The 23,676-nt window shown below is 40.3% G+C and overlaps 1 protein-coding gene across 1 annotated transcript; it reads right to left on the bottom strand.

The window, feature by feature from the left end:
* Positions 1-3,537: 3,537 nt before the first annotated feature.
* cpe (carboxypeptidase E) lies at positions 3,538-22,960 on the bottom strand. Its single transcript, XM_069666186.1, has 9 exons — positions 22,566-22,960; positions 10,419-10,615; positions 10,119-10,286; positions 8,504-8,621; positions 7,953-8,135; positions 6,939-7,078; positions 6,143-6,242; positions 5,767-5,885; positions 3,538-4,648 (listed from the first exon to the last, which is right to left on the bottom strand). Exons 1-9 carry the CDS (start codon positions 22,804-22,806, stop codon positions 4,550-4,552), a joined length of 1,365 nt encoding a protein of 454 aa, XP_069522287.1. The 5' UTR covers positions 22,807-22,960; the 3' UTR covers positions 3,538-4,549.
* Between the last annotated feature and the right edge of the window lie 716 nt (positions 22,961-23,676).

Below are 23,676 nucleotides of genomic sequence, written 5' to 3'. Positions count from 1 at the left end.
CAGATGAAAAGGATTACGTGCATGTTTTTGCACAAATAAGAACAGTTTTCCAGTGAATTTAGGTTGTTGAAAAGACAGCCTGCAGCCACTTGAACTTCTGGGAGTCATTCAGGCTTTAAGGGGGAAACCACTCGCTAATGAGGAACATTCACCACAGCTAACCACAGCCGCTTCCTGTGATGCAAGAGCTCAAATTCACATACTAATTATGAACTGTAAACAGGCAATGGAACTTACAGAGGGGATGCAGAGTTTGATTATTGCTGAGACCATACTGCTATTAAGTCGAGGGAGTTGACAGGTCATCAGCACGCTACTGTCATCTGCAGGATTAAAGGAGTAATGACAAGAGAAAATAGAGAGCTGACTAGAGAGTTAACCTAAAATAACATTAATGACCAAGACACACAGTAAGTTAACGATAAAATAGTAAAAATTTCTTTTGAGAACAGTCAGCTTCCAGATATTCCAATATTCAGCTTCCAGTAAAATAAAAAACATAAAAAGCAGCAGATCCTGTCATTTGAAAATTGAACTGTTGAAAGTTTGACATTTTATTTGGGAAAATTACTCAAATGATGAACTGATTATGTTGACAATTAATCATTTCATCTACTTATGGTTCCAATCTAAATAAAGTCGTAATTCATCTTGTAGGACAAAGTTACACGATGCAAACCGGTTTTGTGCCATGCTGGAAAACAGCATCTATTGTTGTCTAACGTCAAATCTGAATGTCTAAACAGATTAATATCCTACTCCCTCTCTCCCTCTCTCTGTCCCACTCTGTCCTCAGGCCAAAGCAGCTTGATCAATGGTATTGATGAGGAGATGCTAATAGCAGATGCTAATAAGGCCGGTATGACTAATAGACCGAGGGGGCCATTGATCTGCACAGTTAGCATCTAATGCTAAAACAGCTGACTCAACTGCATAGTTAGACTAAAAGTGCCACCCTTGCTCTGAGTGTGTGTTTGTGTGTGTCTGTGTGGGGGGGTGTTTGTGTGCGCCAAGAGGTGAATACTTAAAATTATACTCCTTTAACAATGCATTCTACTTCAGGCTGAGGGATACAAAAAAAACACAGATTATGCAGAGACAAAGGGACAGTGTTTGCACTCCTTGACGTTGCAATATTGCATTTCTTGACTTCAAATCGATCTGTCTGTTAAGCTAGAGGCCAAATATTAGCCCACAACAAGACTAGAATTGTATTCACTCTTCACAAACAAAATTGTAGCCTTAAAAAATACCTTTCTGCGGACTGTGATTGATTTGTAAAAAGCACTGCGTTTCAGGTTTTAGAAATCAGCCATCATCAGCCACTGCTGGAGTACACCACGCACATGTATTCATAAATTGTAACCTGGATTAATATAAACTTAATTTAATATTTAAAAACTGCAGCTGTGTGGATAAACTTAATTATAACCAGCATAAAATACATTTCTTGAAATATTCAGGACTAGGGCTGGGCGATATGGCCGAAATCCTATATCACGATATGGCATGTTTTCTGGTAATTTAACAAATAATTAGTCCATATGAAATAACCATGCGGTAAAGCCTATTTCTGGATTATCCTATATGAATTCAATACTTGACAAAAATAGCTTCCGTCTTCACTTGGGCTGAGCCTGAGTCCTTCTCTGCACTTTAATGTCCATGTTTATAAACAGCGCCTCCCTCTATGGTTCGCTCCGGGTTTAACACCCACGTGCAAGGATTAGAAAGGAAATTGTTGTCAAAATGTAAAAAATGCCGTAAAGCAGTTCAGCCGCTGGTTTTGTGACATCATGAGAGAGACTATATAGATATTTTAATGTTTATTTGTAGGGACAAGTATGAAGCAAGTGAACCAATGCTACGCACTACAGCATTTATAGCCTTGGCTAATTTGCAATGCCCATCCCTAGATAAGCCTTTAATATACATAAAATCAACGACAAATGCACAAGAGACAGTACAAAACAGACTCAACCATTATCATCAACAAACATAACAATACAGGATACAAAATATCCTTAAGTAGAACTTCATGTAAAACATAAACATTGACATAAAACTTTCCCTGATGTATAATTAAAAGGCACGTTACTAAATATACAACGCAGGTATAGTTAATTCTGTGCAACACAATTGAACATCATAAATGCATACAAAAAGTATACAACAACATTATCTTATACTATTATTGAAACAGCTATACACTACTTTGGCTCGCTAGCAGCTGCCTGTTAGCTGTAGCTAGCTTCAGCCCGAGGCTCAGAGCACATGACACAAGTAGCTTACTTTCAGCTTAAGTCTAACTTACAGTATCAATGCAGCGCATCCAGACAGTCCTCTTCTTCATCCTCATTAGTCTAACACACTTTCTCCAACACGTTAGCATCCTTATTGCTGGAATTAGCAGTTTATGACCGTCGCCACCCATGTCCATTTTTCCTCGTTTCAAAGCAATAATAAAAGTAAAGCGGGCCATGGTCATCTTATTTGCTTCACAAGACTAGAACTTACTGACTTTTTGTATTTTGCCTAATCGATGAGACTTTAGTAGTAAGTGCTAGCATTAAGACTACTAGAGTAACGTATGTTTATTTGTTGTCTCCACAAATGGAATCAAACTGATACGAACCGACCAATCAAATCACAAGCAGCAAAGTTCAACTGTCACCAGTGTTACCGGAAGTCATTAGTAAATTAAATATATTATTAATGTTGGTTGTTTTTAAATATTAAGCAAGATCGATGTGTCTATACTTATATATGACCGTTTTTACTCCATAAATATTTTTAATCACAAAAATTACTCGGAGGAAAATGGGGTTGAGAGGGTTTTTCACGGGGCTTGAGGCCTTGCAAGCCCTTAATTTGTCCGTTCTGGGCTCCTGTAGAAACATGGCGGAGCAACATGGCGGACTCTGTGGACAAAAGTTTTTCATGATTCATCTATGGAAGAGACCCCTTAACCCTAAAGATATATTTTAAAGAACTCTTTAAAGGTAAGGGAAAATATAGAGGTTTTTATTTTCAAGTGTGTATACACAAATTACATTGTGCTTTTAAAATTATATTCTATTTCCGCCAATAATTTTGGATTATACCCTTAATACTTGACCCAACACCATATAAAGCTTTCCTCATTTAAGTTAATATTTTTTCAATCGGTGGTTGTGGTAGATACCTTTTTTAAAAGACTCAACTTTATTATACTCCAACCCGCGATTGCAATAAACCTATCTGAAAGAAGGTTTATGAATATTTCGTGTAAATAGAAAATAATAGTAACTATTGGGGGCGCCAAATCACTGTACATTTCTTTGCAAGCACCAAATGTTTTCCTAAATTTACATACAAGTGAGGAAAGAGGGGTGTTTTAGAGTTGTTAGGGACTGAAAGGCACTAACCAAAACTTAATCCTCAGTATTGTGCACAAATCAGCCTTAATATATATATACAATACACCAGCCAGCACATGTAAGATGCCCCCAGCTTCTTTCAATTAATTGAGCTAAAACAAAGGGGACAAGACTGCAGTTTGACAACATAAAGAGGGAAGTTTTATTGATCAGTTTATTCTTTACATTTGTAACTGTTTCTATAGCTATACATTCAATAAATTCTTTCCGTGGTCATCATCCTCACAGTCCACTCTGAAGATTAGTGTTAATTTATCTTTGTAAAACAGCTTCTACATGTTCCACAGTTCCTTACATACCTTAGTATTCCCTGTGTAGTGCACATACAAAGGAATGGCTTTGGGTAGACTGAGGTGGACAGATTTATAGATGTCATGGCATTGTTTTTCTTAGATTTTTTTAAGGTACAAAAACCACACATTTCTTGCTTTACTTATTTCATAAATACAGTATATATTATAACCATTCATCGTGTGCTAAACTCAAAGCTGTGCTGCAGTCAGTTTAAAAAAAATCTCAACATCGATAACATACAGGAAAATGAGCTTGTCTGTATAGATTGTTTACAATATATTGTTTACAGTGATTTTTTACAGTGTTTTTAATGTCCCTGATTATCTCAAAACTATAGAGTGTGTGTGTGTACAAGTTATTGGGAATTGAAAGTGTGAGTGTTTGTTGTGTAAACTATTTGGTTGTGTGTTTGTATTTGTACTAAAGCCTGGAGAAACAGAGACATTTAAAACAGGGAAAAAGACGTTTTTTTATGGACAGAGCCATGTGAAAAAGCTCCTTTACATACATTATTACTCAGTCACTCGTTGGTTATATAGGTGGGTGCCATGTTTACCAATCACGTGTACAATAAAGAACACAATACCACAGAACTACCAGCAAATTCCTCCCGTGTCCGTCAGCATACGTCTGTGGATATTTGAACGATCTACAGGAGTATGAGGCAAACCATTACATTAATAAACAATATAATCAGTTAAAATAATGAGTGAAAGAGAACAAAACAAATAAGTAGACAATATATTCTTCTTTTTAGAGCGGACGGGCACAATGAATGTTGAATATATTACATAGATGTGCGGACGGACCCGATCATTAGCCAGACAAACGCTTATTTAGAAGTTCAGTGTCTCTGACATCATCTTCCACCAGTCCATCAGCTCCTCCCGCTCCTCTTCCTTCCTCTCCATCAGAGACTCCAGCTCAAAGTCAACCTGGGACACAGAGAGAAACACGTGGAGACATATTAGACAAAAGAAGTAAAAGATGCAAGAGATTTCCTCTTATTTTACAGATTCCAGTTAAGAGACGTCCTACCAAGGATATACTGTATTTTCCCTATTACCTAATTCTATGAAAGGCGAGCGCCACCAATTTGTGTCTCAGTGCTTTTTTACTCTAACCCCAAACTCAATCCTTCCTAACTAATAAATCCTTGAAAGCGGGTCACAAATATAGCTTCTTCTACAGGCTCAGTAACTTCTACTCAAACAGGAGTAAACAGTGCATTTCCTGGAAACTATTTCCAGCCATAGAATAATACATTTTGTTCTTTTAGTGAGTATTTCTGGAAGCAGGAAGAAAGGAAAACCCAAACTTTTTGAAGTTCTCGGTGAAACGAGGACATCGTGTGACTCACTAATGTGCTTTTAATGGTTTTGGACAACAATCAGGTCCAGGAATACGCCACAGAACTCTTTGGCTACTCATGCAGTAATTATAAATAGAATACAGGCATTGTTGGTTTGGTCTTTTCATGGGTTTTGTTGACTATAAAATAAAGCCTATTTAAAAATGCATTACTTTGTTTTAAATGGTAAAAACAAGCACAAAAAAGTACTTCCTGAAAGGGTCAGATTTTACTCTGGTGTTCTTGGTGTATGAACAGCTGTCCTTTTATGTGAATATAAAGTGTTTTAAATTCTCTATGAAGAATCAGGTGTAAATGAGACACCGGATACCTAGCAGAAGCCTTCATAAGCTATTTTTCTGCATGTGTTGTAACCATTTAGACGGTTCGATTTGCTCCTAGAGCTGCCTGCTTAGAGTGATTTAGTTGCAGTTTCCTATCAAGATTGAAATCTTTTCAAAATCTTCCTAAATACATTTTATGTATAGTTCATGTGATCTAATATCAGAATATGTACAAATACAATTTCAGTCGCCCTAGAATGATTGTTTGACTGGCACCATGGTTATATTGATGAGTTAATCAAAGGATAGTGCTACAATGTCTCTAAGAAAACTACCTCTGCACGCTTCCCCTGAGGCAAAATTACAATATAAAGGGACCACACAGTGAATATGAGTCAGATTTCTCTGTAAGTCTTACCCTGGTTGCGGGGGTGTAGGGAACAGCCACCTTCTTGATGACAGTCAGGTATCCTGGGGCAGAGGCTGCCACTTTGTAGTTTCCTGGAGCCAGAAGGCGCCAATAGTCTCCATCTTTGGCTACAAAAATACAATTTGTCTCATTAATACAGGAAGCTGGAAACAATCCCATTAAGTGTTTGAATACTTCTACTGTCACTACAATATGATGAGCAGGTGCACATAAAAATAAGCTGCTGAGAAAGCAGTGCACTACCAAGTTTGTCCACAAGATGGCACTACAACATCTTAATATTGCATTTCTCCCATCTCTCAACATTTCAAATCTCAACATCATGCCAGTGTTGTACAGAAGTGTCAGGGCTGTGTGAATTTACCTGTGGTCATATCATGGTCAATTCCCTCCACAGAGATGGTGGCATTGGAGATGGGGTTGCCCTGCAGGTCGCGCACGAAGCCCTTGACGCCACGGTGAACCTACACACACACAGAGAGGTTAAATCAAGGATTGGTTGAAGAAAAGAGGACATAATGTGTTCTTTGGAGGGGAAAAACGTTAAAATTAGTCTCAAGACATTTCCGGATCCATAACTTGATAGTTAAAGATCAGGGACTGTTGGATTAAGAATGCACAAACTGTCCTCACTGAAAAGTTAACAGTGACATTGAAAAGTTTTGTTGTCAATGGTGCTTTTGTGATCGCCCCAACATCAACACTCGACTCTAAAGGTGGAAGCAGTTTTATATGTCGTATCACGACCAAACCTCCAACATTAGACTGATTGTTTTGACTTTAATTTTGTGAAGCAATTGTAAATAAAGGCGATCTTTCCCCAAACTTAACCAAGCTGTCTTACAGAGCTGAACTTTAATATACCATCTCTGCAAAGGTGTCCAATCATTTAATGAAAAACATTAATCCTTTTTGGAAGTTATATTATGATAAATAAATTGTGTAATAATTCAGGTATGTGGACTTCTTGTTCACACATCATCATAGATTTGAATTGACCCCATGTTGTAAAAACCATTAATGTGTTATGCATCTTTTTTTCTAGTAATCTAGTTTCCTTGTTTCCTCATGAAGATTTATAAAACAAAAACTACATCCCATTAACCAATTAAACTACATCCGACCTTGGAGCACGTTTATAGTCCTGGCGTACTGCTTACCTGCTCAATGTAGTTGACCAGTGAGTTGCGGTTCTGCTCCCAGTAGTTCTTCAGTGTGTCCTCCTCTGGGAACTTGTCACAGCTGAGCTCCAGAGTGATCTCAAAGCAGTTGCTGCTGAGGTAGTTGAAGTCCTGCATTCCTGCAATCGGGGTACAGATACTGACATTAATGAGAGAAAGAGGCAGGGAGTAGAGCTTTTGGATGGAGTGAGAGCCCAGTTAGTCTGGGTTTGGTGGTTTTCAGACTGGTTTGGCTTCTAGGGTTATGATGGCATAGATTTAGATCAAAAGGGTTTTTAAGACGTGTTACTGTTAAATAAAGCCTTTGTTTCAAAAACATTTTAAATAGGGCCCAGGCTTGTCGAATACTCCAGCATGGCCAAAGTTAGTCTCTGATTTTAGATTACACACAGATAAATGCTGCAAAATAAAAATGTGTAAGGTGTTGCTATTGCTTAACTTGTACGACAGAAAGCCCTGACAGCTTTATTTCTCCACTGTAAAATATTCCCTTCAGTGCACATCTTGATGACAGTTCATCAATTACCTCAAAACTAAGGGGAATATTGCATTATTTTTTGTGCCTGCATAACATGCAACACGGGACCCTGCAAAGATTCAAGCAGAGGATGTGGCGATTGCATGGTCAGGGTCTTTAACCTCTTCAACCTCCAAAGCATCTGTTACTGTCCAACATTTTTATATAATACAAATTACCTGTAAAATATCAACACCAGTATCAGCCTCTATTAATCTAGTCCAGTTCTTACTATTGGTGGGAACTGCAGGGTAACTCACGATACGATACAATAAGCAATACGTGACACGGTGAGTCAAAATCGCAGGGAAATCTGTTTAGAGCGCCGGATATTTGTAATTTAAAATATGGATATTTGGCGGCAGCCTAGCGATAATTGTATTGCACAAGTCAGGACGACGATATATTGCTGTATAGATGTTTTGTCCCGCCCCTACTACTAACCACAAATATATATGGAGCTTGCTGTCTCTTACCTCCTGGCACGCTGTACCAGGCCCCTCCGTTAGTGATGCCATCTTTGAAGCTGGAGTCATCGTCGTTCTTGCGGCACGGGGGTCGTCGAGGGTCGGACATGACTGGGTTGTAGATGGAGTAGGCCTTAGCCAGAGACTTGAACATCACATCATCTGGACTGGCACTGTACTCGTGGGTGGAGCCTAAGAGGAGGAATCAGGGGGAAGGGAACAAACAAGCGCACATTGTTTAGACAGCGTCTGTGATAAAGTAAGAACACCTGCATCTGCATCATATTATATGTGTGCGGGCGAAACACATTTTGTTTATTCTGAGTAATAATATACAGGAAGCCAGAGACGGAAACATTTTCCATCTGATTTAAATTAAAGCTACGACATTCTGTAGAACTAATAAAATGTTTGTTGTTTCAGTTACAGTCCAAAAATCGTCTCATTAAATCCGTGCAAACACTCACGTATGGAGCAAGGAAGCAGTTTATGTACAGTTTAACGACACAAACAGGAACAACGGAGCGGGTTTAAGTGCGTCCACGTATGTGTTTAAGTACCAGTGCGGGTTTCATCATATGGGTAGTTGGCCACCACGTCTCCTCCATGCAGGTTAGCTGAGAGGACGAAGGGGATATCCATGATCCAGTGGATCACTGCCTTGGTCTCTGGAGCCAGCTGCAAAGGCAAAAAAATACTTATATTTAAAAATACATACTGTAGCTAAAATCAAGTCAAAGAGGCATTTCTGTAACTTAAATGTTGTAACTTCTAACCTACACACACCTTATGTCTTATAAAGCTATAAAGGGTTGAGCCTGGTGATATATTTCTCTGAGCTGTAGAGCTCTATTGTTGCCAAAAACACATGAAACTGTTTCACTGGGTGACATGTTCCTTCATTACGATGTAGCCTGGCATTGCAAGACAAAGATGGCCGGAACTTTTGTTTTCCTGGCGCAGACCAAAGTACCTCTGAACGGTACAACCAATCAGGGCATTGAAACCTGTGACGTGAGCTGTCGGCTGCTAGGTAAGGTAGCTAGTTCCATCCATTATAAGGTTTCTATCTCAACATAATGTGTGGTAGTATGGCTTGGTTAAGTTGCCAAGAGTAACAATTTACGAGTTACGTCAACCATCATCCAGTTTAATACTGATTTGATTCAGAACTTTCTACGTGAGTGGCAGCCATCTTGGTTGTCTACAAAAATGCTTCAACTGTGCTTAAACCCGCCCCATCTAATATAAACAGTTTCCATTGGCCTGACCTTAATCAGGCTGCCTGGAAATCTTTCTGAATGGGAGGGAAACAAGGCAGACGTAAGCTCTGTAGTTTATTTCAATCATAACATTTTTGGCCTCTTGGGGGTAGCAGAAAACAAGACAACACTTAAAAATCATCAGCTTTTAAGCTGATTGGCTGAAGTGTTCACAAACTGTTGCTCATTTACAGATCAAGGAGTTAAGGAGCAACATCATGTTTGCCTACCTGATGGCTCAGACAATTTTTGAGTAAAATATCTTACTTGTTTGTTTTTCGGGTGGCTTTTGTCTTTATTATACAGGACAGATGAAGAGGGACAGGAAGTGTGGGGAGGACAGAGTGGGAGATGACATGCACCAAATGATCGTCAGAGTCGAACCTGCTATCAGTGCGTCGAGGACTCTAGCCTCTGTACATGGGGCTCCTGCTTTGCCAGCTGACCTAAACCAGCACACCCAATATAGGTCTGACACTTTAACAGCTTACTGCACCACTATGTTGACAAGCTAATCGCTAACTTTGTCCGACTATTGTTTGGTGCTTTGGCGGTTTCTAAGGCTGAAAACATCTGCTGGTTTCTCATCCTCAACGCCGTGATAAGTCCCCTTTCACATTGTCACATAATATATTATTATTAAACAACTGTCAATTAAACATTAGATTATAGTAACTTTAAGTCAATGGGACATACAACATGTAACAAAAAAATTCACAAATATCTCCTGTTTAAGTGGAAATTTTGCTCAATCTGAAGTGGCCAGATGTCTTAGTAAAAAAAAGAATAATTTTTTCTATATTTGTCGTCTTCAGTAAATAAAATTATTTTGGTGCCATAGACAAGGTAAATTAGAGGGTAAATTTTTATGGGGTTGTTGAAAACCGGACATGATACGTGTCTGTGCACATACCTTAGTGTTTTCATCCACAGCCTTCTTCATGTTCTGCAGCAGGTGGTTGTTGGCTCCGCCCTCCCTCTCATTGATGTAGATGATGCGGTCCAGATCGGGGAAGTTGCGGTTCAGATCCACCTCCTGCGCGTTACTGCGGCCCACAAACCAGTCCTTGATCTCTCCAGGCTGAGAAGAAAACAGGAGGCGATGTTTGCATGTAGTGGGAACTAACTCCGTGTTTGTTGTCTTGTAAACTTAATCTGTCTCGTGGTAAATCCTTTGATCAGGTTTGTGTGTATTTTTGTCGTGCTGTGTCACCTGTGAGGCGGCCTTCTCGAAGCCGTCTGGGTTCATGGAAGGCATGAGGTGGATGCGGGTGTTGTGGACGAGGTCGATGATGGTCTCGTTGCCCTGCTGGTACTGGTTGCAGAGGTACTGAGCCAGGTAGATGAGCAGCTCTCTGCCCACCGCCTCGTTGCCGTGCATGTTGGCGATGTACTTAAACTCAGGCTCACCTGCAGGGATGAGGAAGAAGGTTGATGAGTTATTGCAGAGGTTACACGACTTTTCAGACCATGTAGCAAAATGTAGCAAAACAACTCGATACAACTTCCCACTGCATATATGAAGAATGTAACAAGCAAAGATCCACCCCTCCTATAATAATAATGATAATAATAACAACAGTAACAATTGGAGTTGTTCCTGTACCAATACCTGCATCACTATATTCTCCAATACTGCCTAAAATACTGTATCGGGTTTTGGAGAGTGTGCCTGTCAATGCACCGGTTCCAATACCAAAATGTATTAACCCACAAATTATTCTCAACTATTTCAAGTAAATTATCATGTGACGATAATAAATAACAACAAAGCAGTGCTAGGAGAGAGTGTAGTGTTAGTAAAAGCTATTTAATTATCAGCAAGCAGAGTTTTTCCTCAAATATTATGTCATCAGAGTTGTAATGGAGGGGTACTCTGTATTGGGCAAAACCAAAATCCAGGTGTTGGAATGGGTATCGAACATGAATAAGAAGTCAAGGAAGACCTTTTAGACATTTAAAATTTCAACTCATTCTGCTATAATCATTAACTGAAGAGTTCAAATCTAATTGTGTTAAACTTGCGCCAACATCGCTTTCCCAAACGTTGCTAAGCACAGGCAAATTAAAAAAATCTTAGATCATTTTTTATTGCCTTTTTGTGCCTTTATTCAGAGAGAGGACAGTGGATAGTGTTGGAAACAGGGAATAGAGAAGAGGGAATGACACGCATCAAAGGGCCGAGGGTGGGAGTGGAACCCGGGGCCGTTGATCAAGGACCATAGCCTGTGTATGTGGGCTGCTGATTTAACCGCTGAGCTTAACCGGCGCCAAGCACAAGCTAATTTTCTATCTGAAAAAGTTAAAAAGAATTAACAACTACTTTAAAAGTTGTAATCGCGAAGATTTTGTTCTCTTTGGCGGTGATAAACGGTAATTGCGGGAGCACACTTCCCAGATGTCCAGACATTGTTGCATGTGTGACGTCCACAGTTGGCTCCGGTTGTAACTCTTGATTTTCCTCACTGACGGTCACCTTCTTTTTTAGACTGTTTGCTTCATCTGAGCGTCCAATTTGTTTCTTTTTCTTTGGATTTTCACTTATTTCTGTAGTCGTCGATCTTTTCTTTGTGACTAGAATAGTGACTTAACACACATTTATTTACATGAAAATCTTAAAGATTAGCACTTTAACTTCATTACAATAACGGCCTTTCTGAAAAGTACCAGCCGTAGTACACCTGCCACAGTTTGGAAATCACTGAGTCACTGCGTCACAGACTGAGCTGTAACTCTATATTATGTATTCAAACATACAACTGGCCACTTAATCATAAGTAGAAATATTCTAATAACGTCACAATCTTTGTAATAAGAATCTATTTTAGTCACAGATCAAGAGAAGGTCACTGATGAAGCATTCCTATTCGTTAGGGAGGTTACCCTTTACACACACACTAAAACAATGACACTCAATGTACACACTCCAGCAGTGACAAACACACTGACTCATCAGCTGAAAGGTTAAACTGAATTGAACATCGCAGCCCAGAACTCAATTCTAGCCGAGAGACTGCATTAGTGGGTAACTGTCACAGATTGTTCTGCGCGAGTCCCCCTGCTGGAGTGGCAGGTCTGGGATCAGATTAGGATACATACAGAGTCTGACTACAGGAGTTCAGGCTACAAAATAAGGTATTTTTGCAGCATTTGTAAACCTCATGCTGTTTTTAATCCTGTAATCTGTGAGTCACCATTCATGCTGTGAATTTCACGTCAGTAAACATCTGTTTCACCCCTGAAAAACGACATTAAAGACCCCCTCCAGTGAAAATCCAGTGTTTAACCTTGTTTAACATCTCCATGTGGTGTTCTTCATGTGCTACAAGACATATCAGGGACAACATGAGCAGTCATCTCCACGGCTGGGCCTGTCTGCTTTTAAACTGCAGTGTACCAAGGACAGGCTGAACAACACGTTTTCAGATTGGCAGGTTTGAGACGTCACAAACCTAAGGAGCCAATCCCATTAATGGACGGGGCGACGCTATGTATCTCATTATGTGCAACCTATGGCAACCACTTAGGCGATGTGCAAGCCAGCTGTAACCGTCATCGTGATGTTTGCAAACTAACTTCTGGCTACTAACGTTAACGTTACTGCTACTAATTACTAAATTTCAAGCTCGCTAAGTTTCAACAAGTTGCAACGATGGCAGAGACGTGTTTTGTTTTTGTGACGGAGGGGCGGTTGTAAATTTGCATAGTGGGCGGGGCCTATGCAGATTGGGGAATGTTTAATGAGGAAGAAGGATGAGACGCCTTGGGAGGATTTTTACAAGATAATTAAACGTATTTTGCAGAAAAAACATATCAGACACAATTTATTATTTCAAGCATTTTAAGTCTTAAAACATGACTGGAGCTGCTCTTTAAACTACATTTTTACATGCTTTTTTTCTCTCTCATTTTACCAGCACAAAAACATGACTCGACTGCTCTTTGTTTACTTGCTTTATCACTTTTATATCTGAGAGCTATTTATATCTGTACTCCCAGTAAACGCTGTGTGTTAATGACCTACCCATCTGTTTCATACTCCAATTAGCCGTTCCTTCTCTTCTTCAAATCTCTTCATGTACACAGATATACAGCATAAACCAACACGCACAATAAAGAGAGCTAAGAAGAAGCTCTTTGAGAGAATGACAGATAGGAGCAAAGAACGAAGAATTATGAGCTACAGCATCCTCTTTTGATTAACTGCAAACCAGAGATCAGTGGCTTTCTGCGGCTGTACGAGAAATAAAGAGCGCTGAGGAATAAAAAAAAGCGTCTTTTGTTCAGTTTTTAGTTGTGAATTGTAGCTCAAGCCCGGCAGATGGCGAGGGCTGTGTGCGCCTGTTTGTGTGTGGGTTTGAAGCCAAACTACAGCAGGGGTCCTTTTTTTATTGGGGGGCTTTTTGTTTTTGTTTCTACTGATTAATCTCACCATTTACAGGGGCTCTTTTTCTCCCTTTTGCACCTTTTTATATTGTCAAAATTTGCTGATGTTCTGTCTCAAATAACATTTCTGCGTCTGTATTTGTCTTTTTAATCTATTTCTGTGGATTTCTTTGAGAATTTGATGTATCTGTGAAGTAATCCTAGTGGCTACATGAGTGAGTAAAACACACACACACACACACACACACACACACTGCCCAGCGCACATCTGGTAGTCAGGTTATTTTTAAACGCTCAAATCTGGTTTCTCTCCGAGTTGCTACTAATGATTCCAGGACTACAATTAACTCTTTCTGTCCTGACGTTGGTGAATGGTTTTTACAGGCTTCAGAGGCCCGGCAGAGCTGTCAAACACATGCACTTACACACAAGAACACGCACTTTGAAGTGGCGCGCTGCCTAAATGAGTTGGTATGATTTAAGCTATTACGCAGATGCTGAGTATCTGGAGACTTGGCTTTCTGCCACACATGTAGCTATGGAGGAATTTAAGATGCATTTGAGTAAGATTCGGGTAACCAGCAGAAGCATGATAACTCACTGTAATTTGTGTTAATATCAATGATTATCATTATTGCCAACTCATGCTCATGCAACAGCTCTGATTACTGATTTTACACACACAAACACACATTATCGACTAGAGGATGCATTTTTACAGATGCGAGCGTGATGCATCACTGCGTAGGTGGAACAAATCAAAATGTCCTTTTCCCTCCAGAGGCCGGCAGTGTCATCTCTCCTTTACTCTCACTTTATTACTCTTCAGTGTCAAACTGCTGGGCATTTATTCTCTTGTGCACACACGTCACATATGGGCACATGTGGGCGTTTGACACTTGATAAATTTGTTTCATTTTGTGTCTCAGACCCTGGGACAAAGTTTACAGATCAGTTCATTATATGTTAAACAACATTCATATGTGGTAAATGCACAAAGGTGCAAGTGTTGTAATTAATAAAGGTAAAGAGGATGCACGTCCGACTTGACTGGTTACAGGTGCAGGACAACTGCAGCATGCAAAAGAAGATAAGGGTAGGCTGCACACTTATTATTAAAAGCCCCCACACGTTTTGACCTTCAAGGTCCTCTTTTGGAAATGTGTGAACAAATATAAAGAGTGTTAGACGTGAAGTTTGATTTCCAAATTGTATGTGGATCTGTCATTTTTTGTGAATAATTTATAAGAAGAAGGTATACGTTATTTTTCACTCATGTGCTACACGCACATATGCCCAAAATACACACATGCACAAACAGAACCCTATGGACATATATTAATGGAGAGATGTCAGAGTGAGGGGGCTGCACATGGACATGCGTCCCGAGCAGGAACTGGCACCTCTCAAGCTACCAGCCCCAATGCCATGGTTGATCTGTAGCGGAACTTGAACCGGCAACCCTCTGGTTCCCAAGTCCCTACAAACTGAGCTACTGTCGTCCCCAAAGCTACCGTCTACCCCTATTATCAGTTCATTGTTTGGTCCATCAAAATTAAAGCTCACATGAGGTTCATAGAGCCGAAGGTGATGTTTTGAGGTGTCTTGTTTGGTCTGACCAATAGTCCAAAACACAAATAAACATTTTTTTGTTTGTAATTAAACAACTAATTTAACATATTCCCCTTTTACGCATGAACTCCTGGCAGACATTCAGGTCAGGCGTCTGAAGTAGAGCGAGGAGGAGGAGTCTTCCGTTCTGGTGTCTGTTTCTGGGTTAATATCACTACATGTATAGAAAACACACATAGCTATTTATACACATAAACAATGATACAAATGAGAGAAAAGCTAATCTTGACATTGCAGAAGCTTGAACTAGAGACTGATTTTTATTCATGTCACATGTGAAGACATAAATCGTATGTGCCCTTTGGTAAGAGATCTTTCATATCCTTTATCCCCAGAGGTCTAATTAATGTATGTAAAACTCTGACACAGCTCCTCCCTTCGACTCTTCTGCTCTCCACAGGTCAATAAAACACTTTTTAGGCTAACAAAAACCCCTGCATCATCCTATGCTTTGTCAGGAATTATGAAACCTGTCTGGCAGGTCATCAATACGGTCTCCTTGGCGATCCCGAATAATGACTGCTGCTGCAACGTCATTAGGGAAGCACCACATTAGTCGTCGTGGCAACCCTGACACGGGCAGGTGCTTAGGGGGACAAATGAAGTCTGAGGATGAGTAAACACACTCTCACTCCGTTTGTCTGCCTGTCTCGTGTACACACACTCTATCACTCATGTAGCAGTTTGTTAGCTCTGAATGCTGACGGGTACGTGATCTGATGTTACACAGAGACACAGAAGAGAGAGTGAGAACATTAAAACAGGTTATATTGAAAATCAAGATGCTACAATGTTGGATCTTATATTAGGTGTTACACGGCTTGTACTTGATTCTGATTGGTTAATGGCCACATTCCGAGGTCTGCTATTTCTCTATAACAGACTGTTGCTATGAAGAACGGGCCGTTGCTTGGGATTCGTCTCTAATCATATCAATCCGCCGAAAGAGGTCCGGTTTATTTGTTGTCGGTCTGTTTACAGAGAGAAAAAAAGGAAAGAGACGAAAACAGCGGCGAGAAAGCAATAAAGGTTAAAAGACGCAAAAACTGGAGGCCACGACAGAGAGATCTACAAAACTGAAGACGGCGCATTAGTGCATTAAACTGAATACAGTACGGGAGACAACGGTGCTGCAGTGATTCGTTCACTGTGTCTCACTTCACCATCAGTGGAAATCTTTACATGTAATGTGAGTAAAAACAGCTCGGTTAGCTCATTTTAAGAAGGCTACAGAGTTAACTGTTGCTATGGATGCGGCTCTCATGGTGACTATTTTTTAAACGGAAAGTGGAAATATAATCATTTTTAAATTAAAATCATTTTCAAATCAATATTTGGTTTCAAATAATTGATTTTGTAAGTTTGCAGGTTCGCATTGAGCCTGTACATTGGAATAGCTGGTTGCTTACAACATAATTGCTTTTGTATGTCTGGTGAAATGACAAATTGTCAGAAAAAGCTTAGAAAATGGAAAACCCCTGTCCTTAAATGTTATTTCAGGGGGGACTAAAATCCGAAACCCTGAATGAAAACACATTGAAGTGACTGGATCGCAGGCTATAAAAGGAGGTGGGACTTTGGCTTCATACTGAATATGTGACCTATACACAGTGTTACATGAGGTGACGTCATGTACCATGTTGAGGTGCAGAGTCCGAAGCATACAAACCATACAAGAAGACATGTAACACAACATTTAGGGATATATAATGAGAGAATAAAGGGAACAGAGGAAAGGGGAAAAAAATTGACAAAGGTGAAAGCATAATGTTTTGCAAAACAATAAGAAGAGGAGGTAGTCAGAGCTGAGAGAAGGCAGAGAGGAGGAGGAGGAGGGTGCATGCTGGTGTCTGATGTATAATAAATGACCTCTGGCTGATGCCTTGGCCTCTCGCTCATCCTCCTTCAGTCTCTGTCTCTCCCTTATTCCCTCTATGTTCACCGGCCAAGCCCTCCTTTACTCCCTCGTTACCCTTTCTCTCCTGTTACATTTGCCGTTTTCTCAATCATCATTCCTTTCTTTTTTGTTTGCCATCAACTCCTCTTTCCTCAAAGCTGTTTCCTATCTCTACTTGAGAATCACTGGGTTTACACTCCATTTTGCTCTGTTTTCCCTCTATTGTAATGTGTACTATTAAATCCACGTCTTCCTGTGTTTCACTTCATATGCAATATACCATATGTTACTTGATACGACCATATCCAGCAGTGAGTCTGGCTGCTATTCGCTTTAACTGGGCATCTGTGTGCGTGCTCACGGGGGATTACATACTTCCTCTGTCGTCTGATAAAACAGTCCAGCGTCTCCATCCCCCCCTGAGATGGTCTACAGCATATTGGACGAAGCAGTGCCTCAAACTGACATGATCTTTTTTTTTCACCTTCAGACAAAGCCAAACCCATTACAAGATAGGGTTTCTCCTCACACTAGAGGCCTTGTAAATAGTTCCAGACATGAGTCAAAAGAGTTTAACCAGAGCCCGCTTCAGTGAAGAGGAGCCCCTCTTTTCAGCTCATGAGCCAGCTGCAAGAAGTAAACACCTCCTTTGAATGAAACATGTCACCATGTGTTTAGTGGTGGAAGAAGTATTCAGATCCTTAAGTAAAAGTGGCAATAACACTTGAAAAACAACTGCTTTCTAAGAAAAAGTCCTACATTCAAAAGTTCACTTTAGTAAATATGTATAATTACTACCATAAAAATGTACTTAAAGTATAAGGTAAATGTAATCACCTTTAGCAATGTAGTTTAGTGATAATAGCCAACTAAAAAAAAGCAAGACAAAAGTATACCCTTCTTAAAGGAACATGCGTTTAGTATCCGTTTTTCCATTTTGCCTGTTAACTTTCTGGTGAAGAGTTACATAAAAGATCCTTATGCTAACTTGGAAGCTAGCATACTGTTAGCTAAGCTTAGCTCAAAAAGACAGGAAACCGGAAACAGCTAGCTGTTCAAAGTTGACAAAAAAAACGCCTACCAGTGTCAAGCTCTTTATTGACACGTCATGTCTTCTGTTTGTTTTATCCTTACAAAAACAAAAGAGTAAAAAGGGCAATTCACTATTCGCTAGGTTATTCACTACACAGCTGAGACCCTTACTGTTCCTGGCAAAGAAAATCCTCCACATAACGCAGTGTAACGTGCCAAATTGTGTTTTTTTTAACTTCAGGTTTGTTAATAGTGAGAATTGTAAGCTCTGATGGACACATTTTGTTAATGTTGAAGAAAGCTAGAGTAGGTGTTTCCACCCATTTCCTGTCATGTCTGTGCTAAGCTAAGCTAAGCTAGCACGTTGTAGGTTAATGCTTAGAGAGATGAGTTGGTTTCGTAGCCTTAATGTTAGACAAACTTAGTATTAAAAATATCAAAATACTAAATTGTGACATTCAGTTGTAGGTGAAACATTATCAGCATTTCATCCAGAAGTAACAGTAAATAGCAACAGTGAATGAAATCTTCACTGCCATCATAACTAATGGTATATGATATGAACTTGTGTTAAAGCTAGCCAGCTATCCCTCGTTAGGCCTATAGCTTTTTCTTAAGGTGTTAGAGAGGAGAGGTTGACATAATGTATCGAGGGGAGCTAGCTAACACCTGTTTGCGACTTTCGCTTAAATTTACGCATGCGTATGTCTAAAACCTCGGCTGAGGATCTCCTGTATGTTTATGTGTAAAACTGTGGCAGTATGGTGGTATGTCTTTCAATTCTCTAGTGGAACTTGAAAACAAGTTTATATAGTGAATTTGTTAAAAACTAAGCAACATTAGCATTCATTTGGAGTCATGTCTCTGGCCACGTGCTGACTGTAAGTTCAGTATTGAGTCTCTTTTACCTCTGTTTTAATCTCTAGCATCTAGCAAGAATAGATGCTACTAGATGCATGCTAAATGCTACTTTTGGTGCTAGTTGCTTCTTCATGAGCTAGCCGCTAACTTCATCTGCTTTTTTTTTTATATCCTGGGCAGGTAGCGCTACCTTTTTAGATAACAATTGTTCACTCCAAACAGCTGCGTGCTTTGTCAACAAATTACATTGATAAAGCAGTAAAAGTGTACATAAAAAGTAGGTAATGAGTTGATGCTAAAGCACCATTGAGCTGAGGGCAACTGCAGGGTTTTTTCTCTACTAGCAAAACCTTATGACGTACAAGTACTCATGTAATCCATTGATACTGAATAAATAATGATATGGGCCGTTCATATAACAGCTTTTTTTGTAAATGTTCTCAGTTACTTACACTGCATGCACTGTAATATGTACCCATTGTGCTTACACTCTTGGCTGTAGGTACTTCCTGTGCTGCAGTGTATGACAGATGGCGTCTTACTGACAGATGCGGGAGCTCAGGACCGTCGTCCTGCCGAGCCAGCCAGCCAACCACGAGCTGCCAGTCAGCCAGCTCAGTGCACTAAGCCGATCTGTTCCCCTGACAACTGCTATTTCGGCTCCACCTTAGAGTTTCAACACATCGCCGGGTCAGATAAAATATTGGTCCTGTACCTTAGAAATGTTTCCTGTCTTGTCTGATTACATTCTCCCTGACTCACGCACACATTTATTTAAACCAAGCATCGTTTCCTTCCTCTATTCTCATTTTCCCTGCTATTCTCTGGAGCTGTCCTCCCTGTTTGCTTCTCTGTTTCATCCCCCTCCTTCTTGCTTTGGATGTTTTTGCTCAGCAGAGATGGAGGGATAAAAGAGGAGAGCATAGGAGGGGAGAGGAGGAGGAGGAGGGGGGAGGTGCTACCCCTGTTGGTGAAGCAGCAGCGGCTTGGAAACTCATCTGGTAGTAATAAGGACTCCACAACGCTACTGTGACTCATGCCTGCGCACGCCCACCAGACTATTACAGGCTTATTTAGTGCGTACACACGGTCATTAGACTCCGTGACCATAAGAGCTGAAACCTGTGGTGCACCGTTAAGACCACACAAATACACCCAGAGAGGAAAATACACCTTTACGACAAAAATGCTACACAAGACATATAGTATATATATATATAGTTGAAACACCATAAACTGAGCTGTAAACCAGTTTAACAGTAATTACAGGCAACGTTTTTTAAATTATTTTGAGGGCTGCGTCTCAGGATCTTCCTTGAAATTAATCACTTCCTGCTGTCGGAGCTCAGACATGTGGACAGGCCTCACTGACCCGTTTCAAGACATTGTACTGAATGCTAATCTCTTAACTGCCTAATTGCTGTCACTATTAGGAGTACATTTTTTAACACCTACAAGTGGAGTAAATGTGTTTTGGGTTATTGCAGCATATCTAATTTCCAGCATTTGTCCCTGTTTTTTTAAGTCCAACATCCTCTATCAAAATGGAGACAGGTGTTCAATTTCTAACATTAAAGTTGTAATCTCGAAGATCTTAGTTTTGTTCTCTTTGGCAGCACTTATGGCGATAAACGGTGATTGCGGGAGTACACTTCCCAGATATCCAGACAGTGTTGCATGTGTGACGTCCACTGTTGGCTCCGGTTGTAACTCTTGATTTTCCTCGCTGACGGTCGCTTTCCTTTTTAGACTGTTTGCCTTCATCTGAGCGTCGAGTTTGTTTCTATTGCTTTGGATTTTCACTTATTTCTGAAGTTGTATCTGTAGTCATCGATCTTTTCTTTGTTTGTTCAGCCATAGTAGATTACTGTTTACTCGCAACACTTGCAGAGAGCGGAAAAGCGGCCGCTTGGCTCCGCCTACCCTCTCTGGCAGACCAACCACTGCTAGGTGAAGGAAAACGCACCTCTAACTGGGCACCGCTTGTGATTTTTTCCGCAAAAGTCGCCACAGACAGCCAGTCTGTAATACTGCAAATGCAAAGGCTTTCATCAGTGGGCCATAGGCTCAATCACCATTGTGTTACCTCATTCTGCGATAGATAGTGACTGAATCTTCCAGATTATAACTTTAAGCAACAGATATAGCCATAAAGCTAAAATTTGATCATACATGTACTGTGGTCCAACTCTGTTCTAAAATAAAATATATCTTTGTATGTCTCCATCACATAATTATCTTGAGATAATAACGGCCCATCCTCCATCTCCAAAAAGTGCTTTAATTCCAAACATCATCCTTTAAAGAATGTGAAAAAGGAAGTGTTACACATTGTCTGTTCTTTTCCTGCTGTTTAATGGCTAATACTGTAAAAAAGTCTGATGAATCTCAACATGATGCTGCACTTCTACGCTGAGCTTTAAATGATGACACATAGAAAGTGAGAATCGATACACTGATATGGATCAATATATTGATTCAATGAGGGAAACAATAACGCCAATGTAAAGTAAGAAGATTTATTCATCTAGTTAAAGAATATTATATAGAAAAATAGGAAATCGTGTTAGTTGTTTTTAGTGAGTACACAAATATAAGTGATTGTATTAAATGGGCCAATGATATTGTTTCATATTGCATATATCGTAGGCCCCTGCATTTAATCGATTTAAAGTATGTGGTGGCAGACTTTGGGATACACTACATTTCATATTCTTTTCCAATGAATTGATGTAATATCATATTGTGTAATGTGTTTTCCTCTATTCAGGCGTGCCTCTATAAGAAAGAGGAAGGTGCATTGCATCTTAGGGCAGCAGTGGCGGTTGTCCATGTTTGCAGTTCCTGTGTCTGGCGTTTAAACTGCCCCTCAAACCTAGAAGTCTCACATATGCTCACATCACTTCTTCTACTCTTCAATCAAGTCTGTCTGCAGTCCAGTTCTGACAGCATGAAGGAGTGTGATGAGGATGATGAGGAGTCATGAACATTATAACTGTTCAGGATGACAGCTTCATTTAATATTCAGTCAAAGGCTTTCTCTTTTAAGCCCTTTTTTAAGATATCTGCTTTTCATTGGAAATTATGATAATTCTAGAGAAATTAACATTGAAATGAGGCATGATCCACCTGTTTTGAGATGTTTAAGACATAATCACGACTCAGGATAAACACGCAGAGATCCTTATCAACCAGCAAAATGGCGGCTTTGCGTAGCTGATCGCACAATCTATCATCTAGATTCCCTTTGAAGTGATGCAGCAGCAGGGCCCTGCGCTCACCGTTTCACGCACCTGCGCTCCTCCTCTACTGTTCTCCGCTCATTTCACCAACATGAGCCACACGGGTCATTTATTTTGGCCCATAACACCCCTCACACAACAGATAATTAACAGCAGGCTTCTATGCGCAATAGTGCGTGATGTGTTTGTGTTATTACAGCGTGCGGCGATGGGTCCCTACAATGGAGAGGAAAGTGGGGACAAAGGCAGCAGGATGGGGTGCAACATTCACCGCATTATGAAGCAGACTTTACGTGTGCGTAAAACTGACCAGGCTCGTGCGTCCCGGGGTTGTCGGACATCTCCAGCACCAGCAGCTCGCGGCCCTCGAAGCTCTCCCCGATGGTGTAGATGCGGGTGATGCTCGGGCATTGAAGCCACACCGACACCAGCGCCTTCCGCAGCTCCTCATAGCGGTGGTACTCGAAGGAGATCTCACCCTCGGCACCGGCTGCGCTGACCAGGGCGACCGCCACGGCCCCGAATAAAACTACCGAGAGAAACTGTTTCATTTTGTCGTGTCCTCCTTTCCCTAAGCCGTGTCTGTCTGTGTTCCTGCCTGCGGCTTGGTCTCAAGCCTTATCTCTGTGCTGCAGCCTCGCTTCAGGCTATAAATATCTCTCTCCGTGCCGAGCTCTCTCTCCCTCTATGCGAGTGTGATGCGCTGCTGTACCTGAGCGCAGAGTCCCTCTGGTGTAAAGTCCAGCGCAGGACTATTATATCCGGTTACTACTTTCACAATAAAGTTGTAATTCGTTTTCCTATTACAATAACAGAGTTAAGTCAGTTTAAATTAAATCCAACATCAATAAAACACAACTAAAACTGACTTGCAATAGACTCTGCTACTGGCCTTAGAAATAAGACTGTTCTTGTTATGCAACCTTATGTTTTCATAATGTTATAGTTGTTATACACATTTGACCATTAATTTCATAATGTTTTATTGTTAGTATGTGCTTAGATTTTATATCTTATAGGAACATACGGAAAGCTTTTCCTCAGAAAGAAAGCGGCAAAGAATTTCCTTTTATTTTGAAAGTTGCATCTTTATTCTCTTTGTCATCACTTGTGTACAATTGGCTGCAACAATTAAGTTATGGGTCAAGCAGCAGAAATACATTGATTGGGCATTTATCAAGATAAATACCAAACATTTATGGCTCCAGCTTGACCAGTAACATTTCATGTTGACTTCTCTTCCTGTTTTGTTTTACTTTAAATTGAATGCCTTTGAGTGATTTTGTTCCATCAAGTTAGCGTGATGAAATGATCAGCCTGAGCCCTGGGAATTTTATAGTACTTCAAGTGTTTAAATATTACAGAGCAACAAATAAACACAGCTTCAGAAAAATGAATTGCTCTTCAGCGTACTGGACTCA

This window comes from Semicossyphus pulcher, unplaced genomic scaffold, assembly GCF_022749685.1.
Source record: "Semicossyphus pulcher isolate SPU_LCO1_2020_fin unplaced genomic scaffold, fSemPul1.0.p SCAF_17, whole genome shotgun sequence".
Lineage (NCBI taxonomy): Eukaryota > Metazoa > Chordata > Actinopteri > Labriformes > Labridae > Semicossyphus > Semicossyphus pulcher.
Note: the sequence above shows the minus strand (reverse complement) of the source record. Positions and strands in the feature narration are given on the sequence as shown.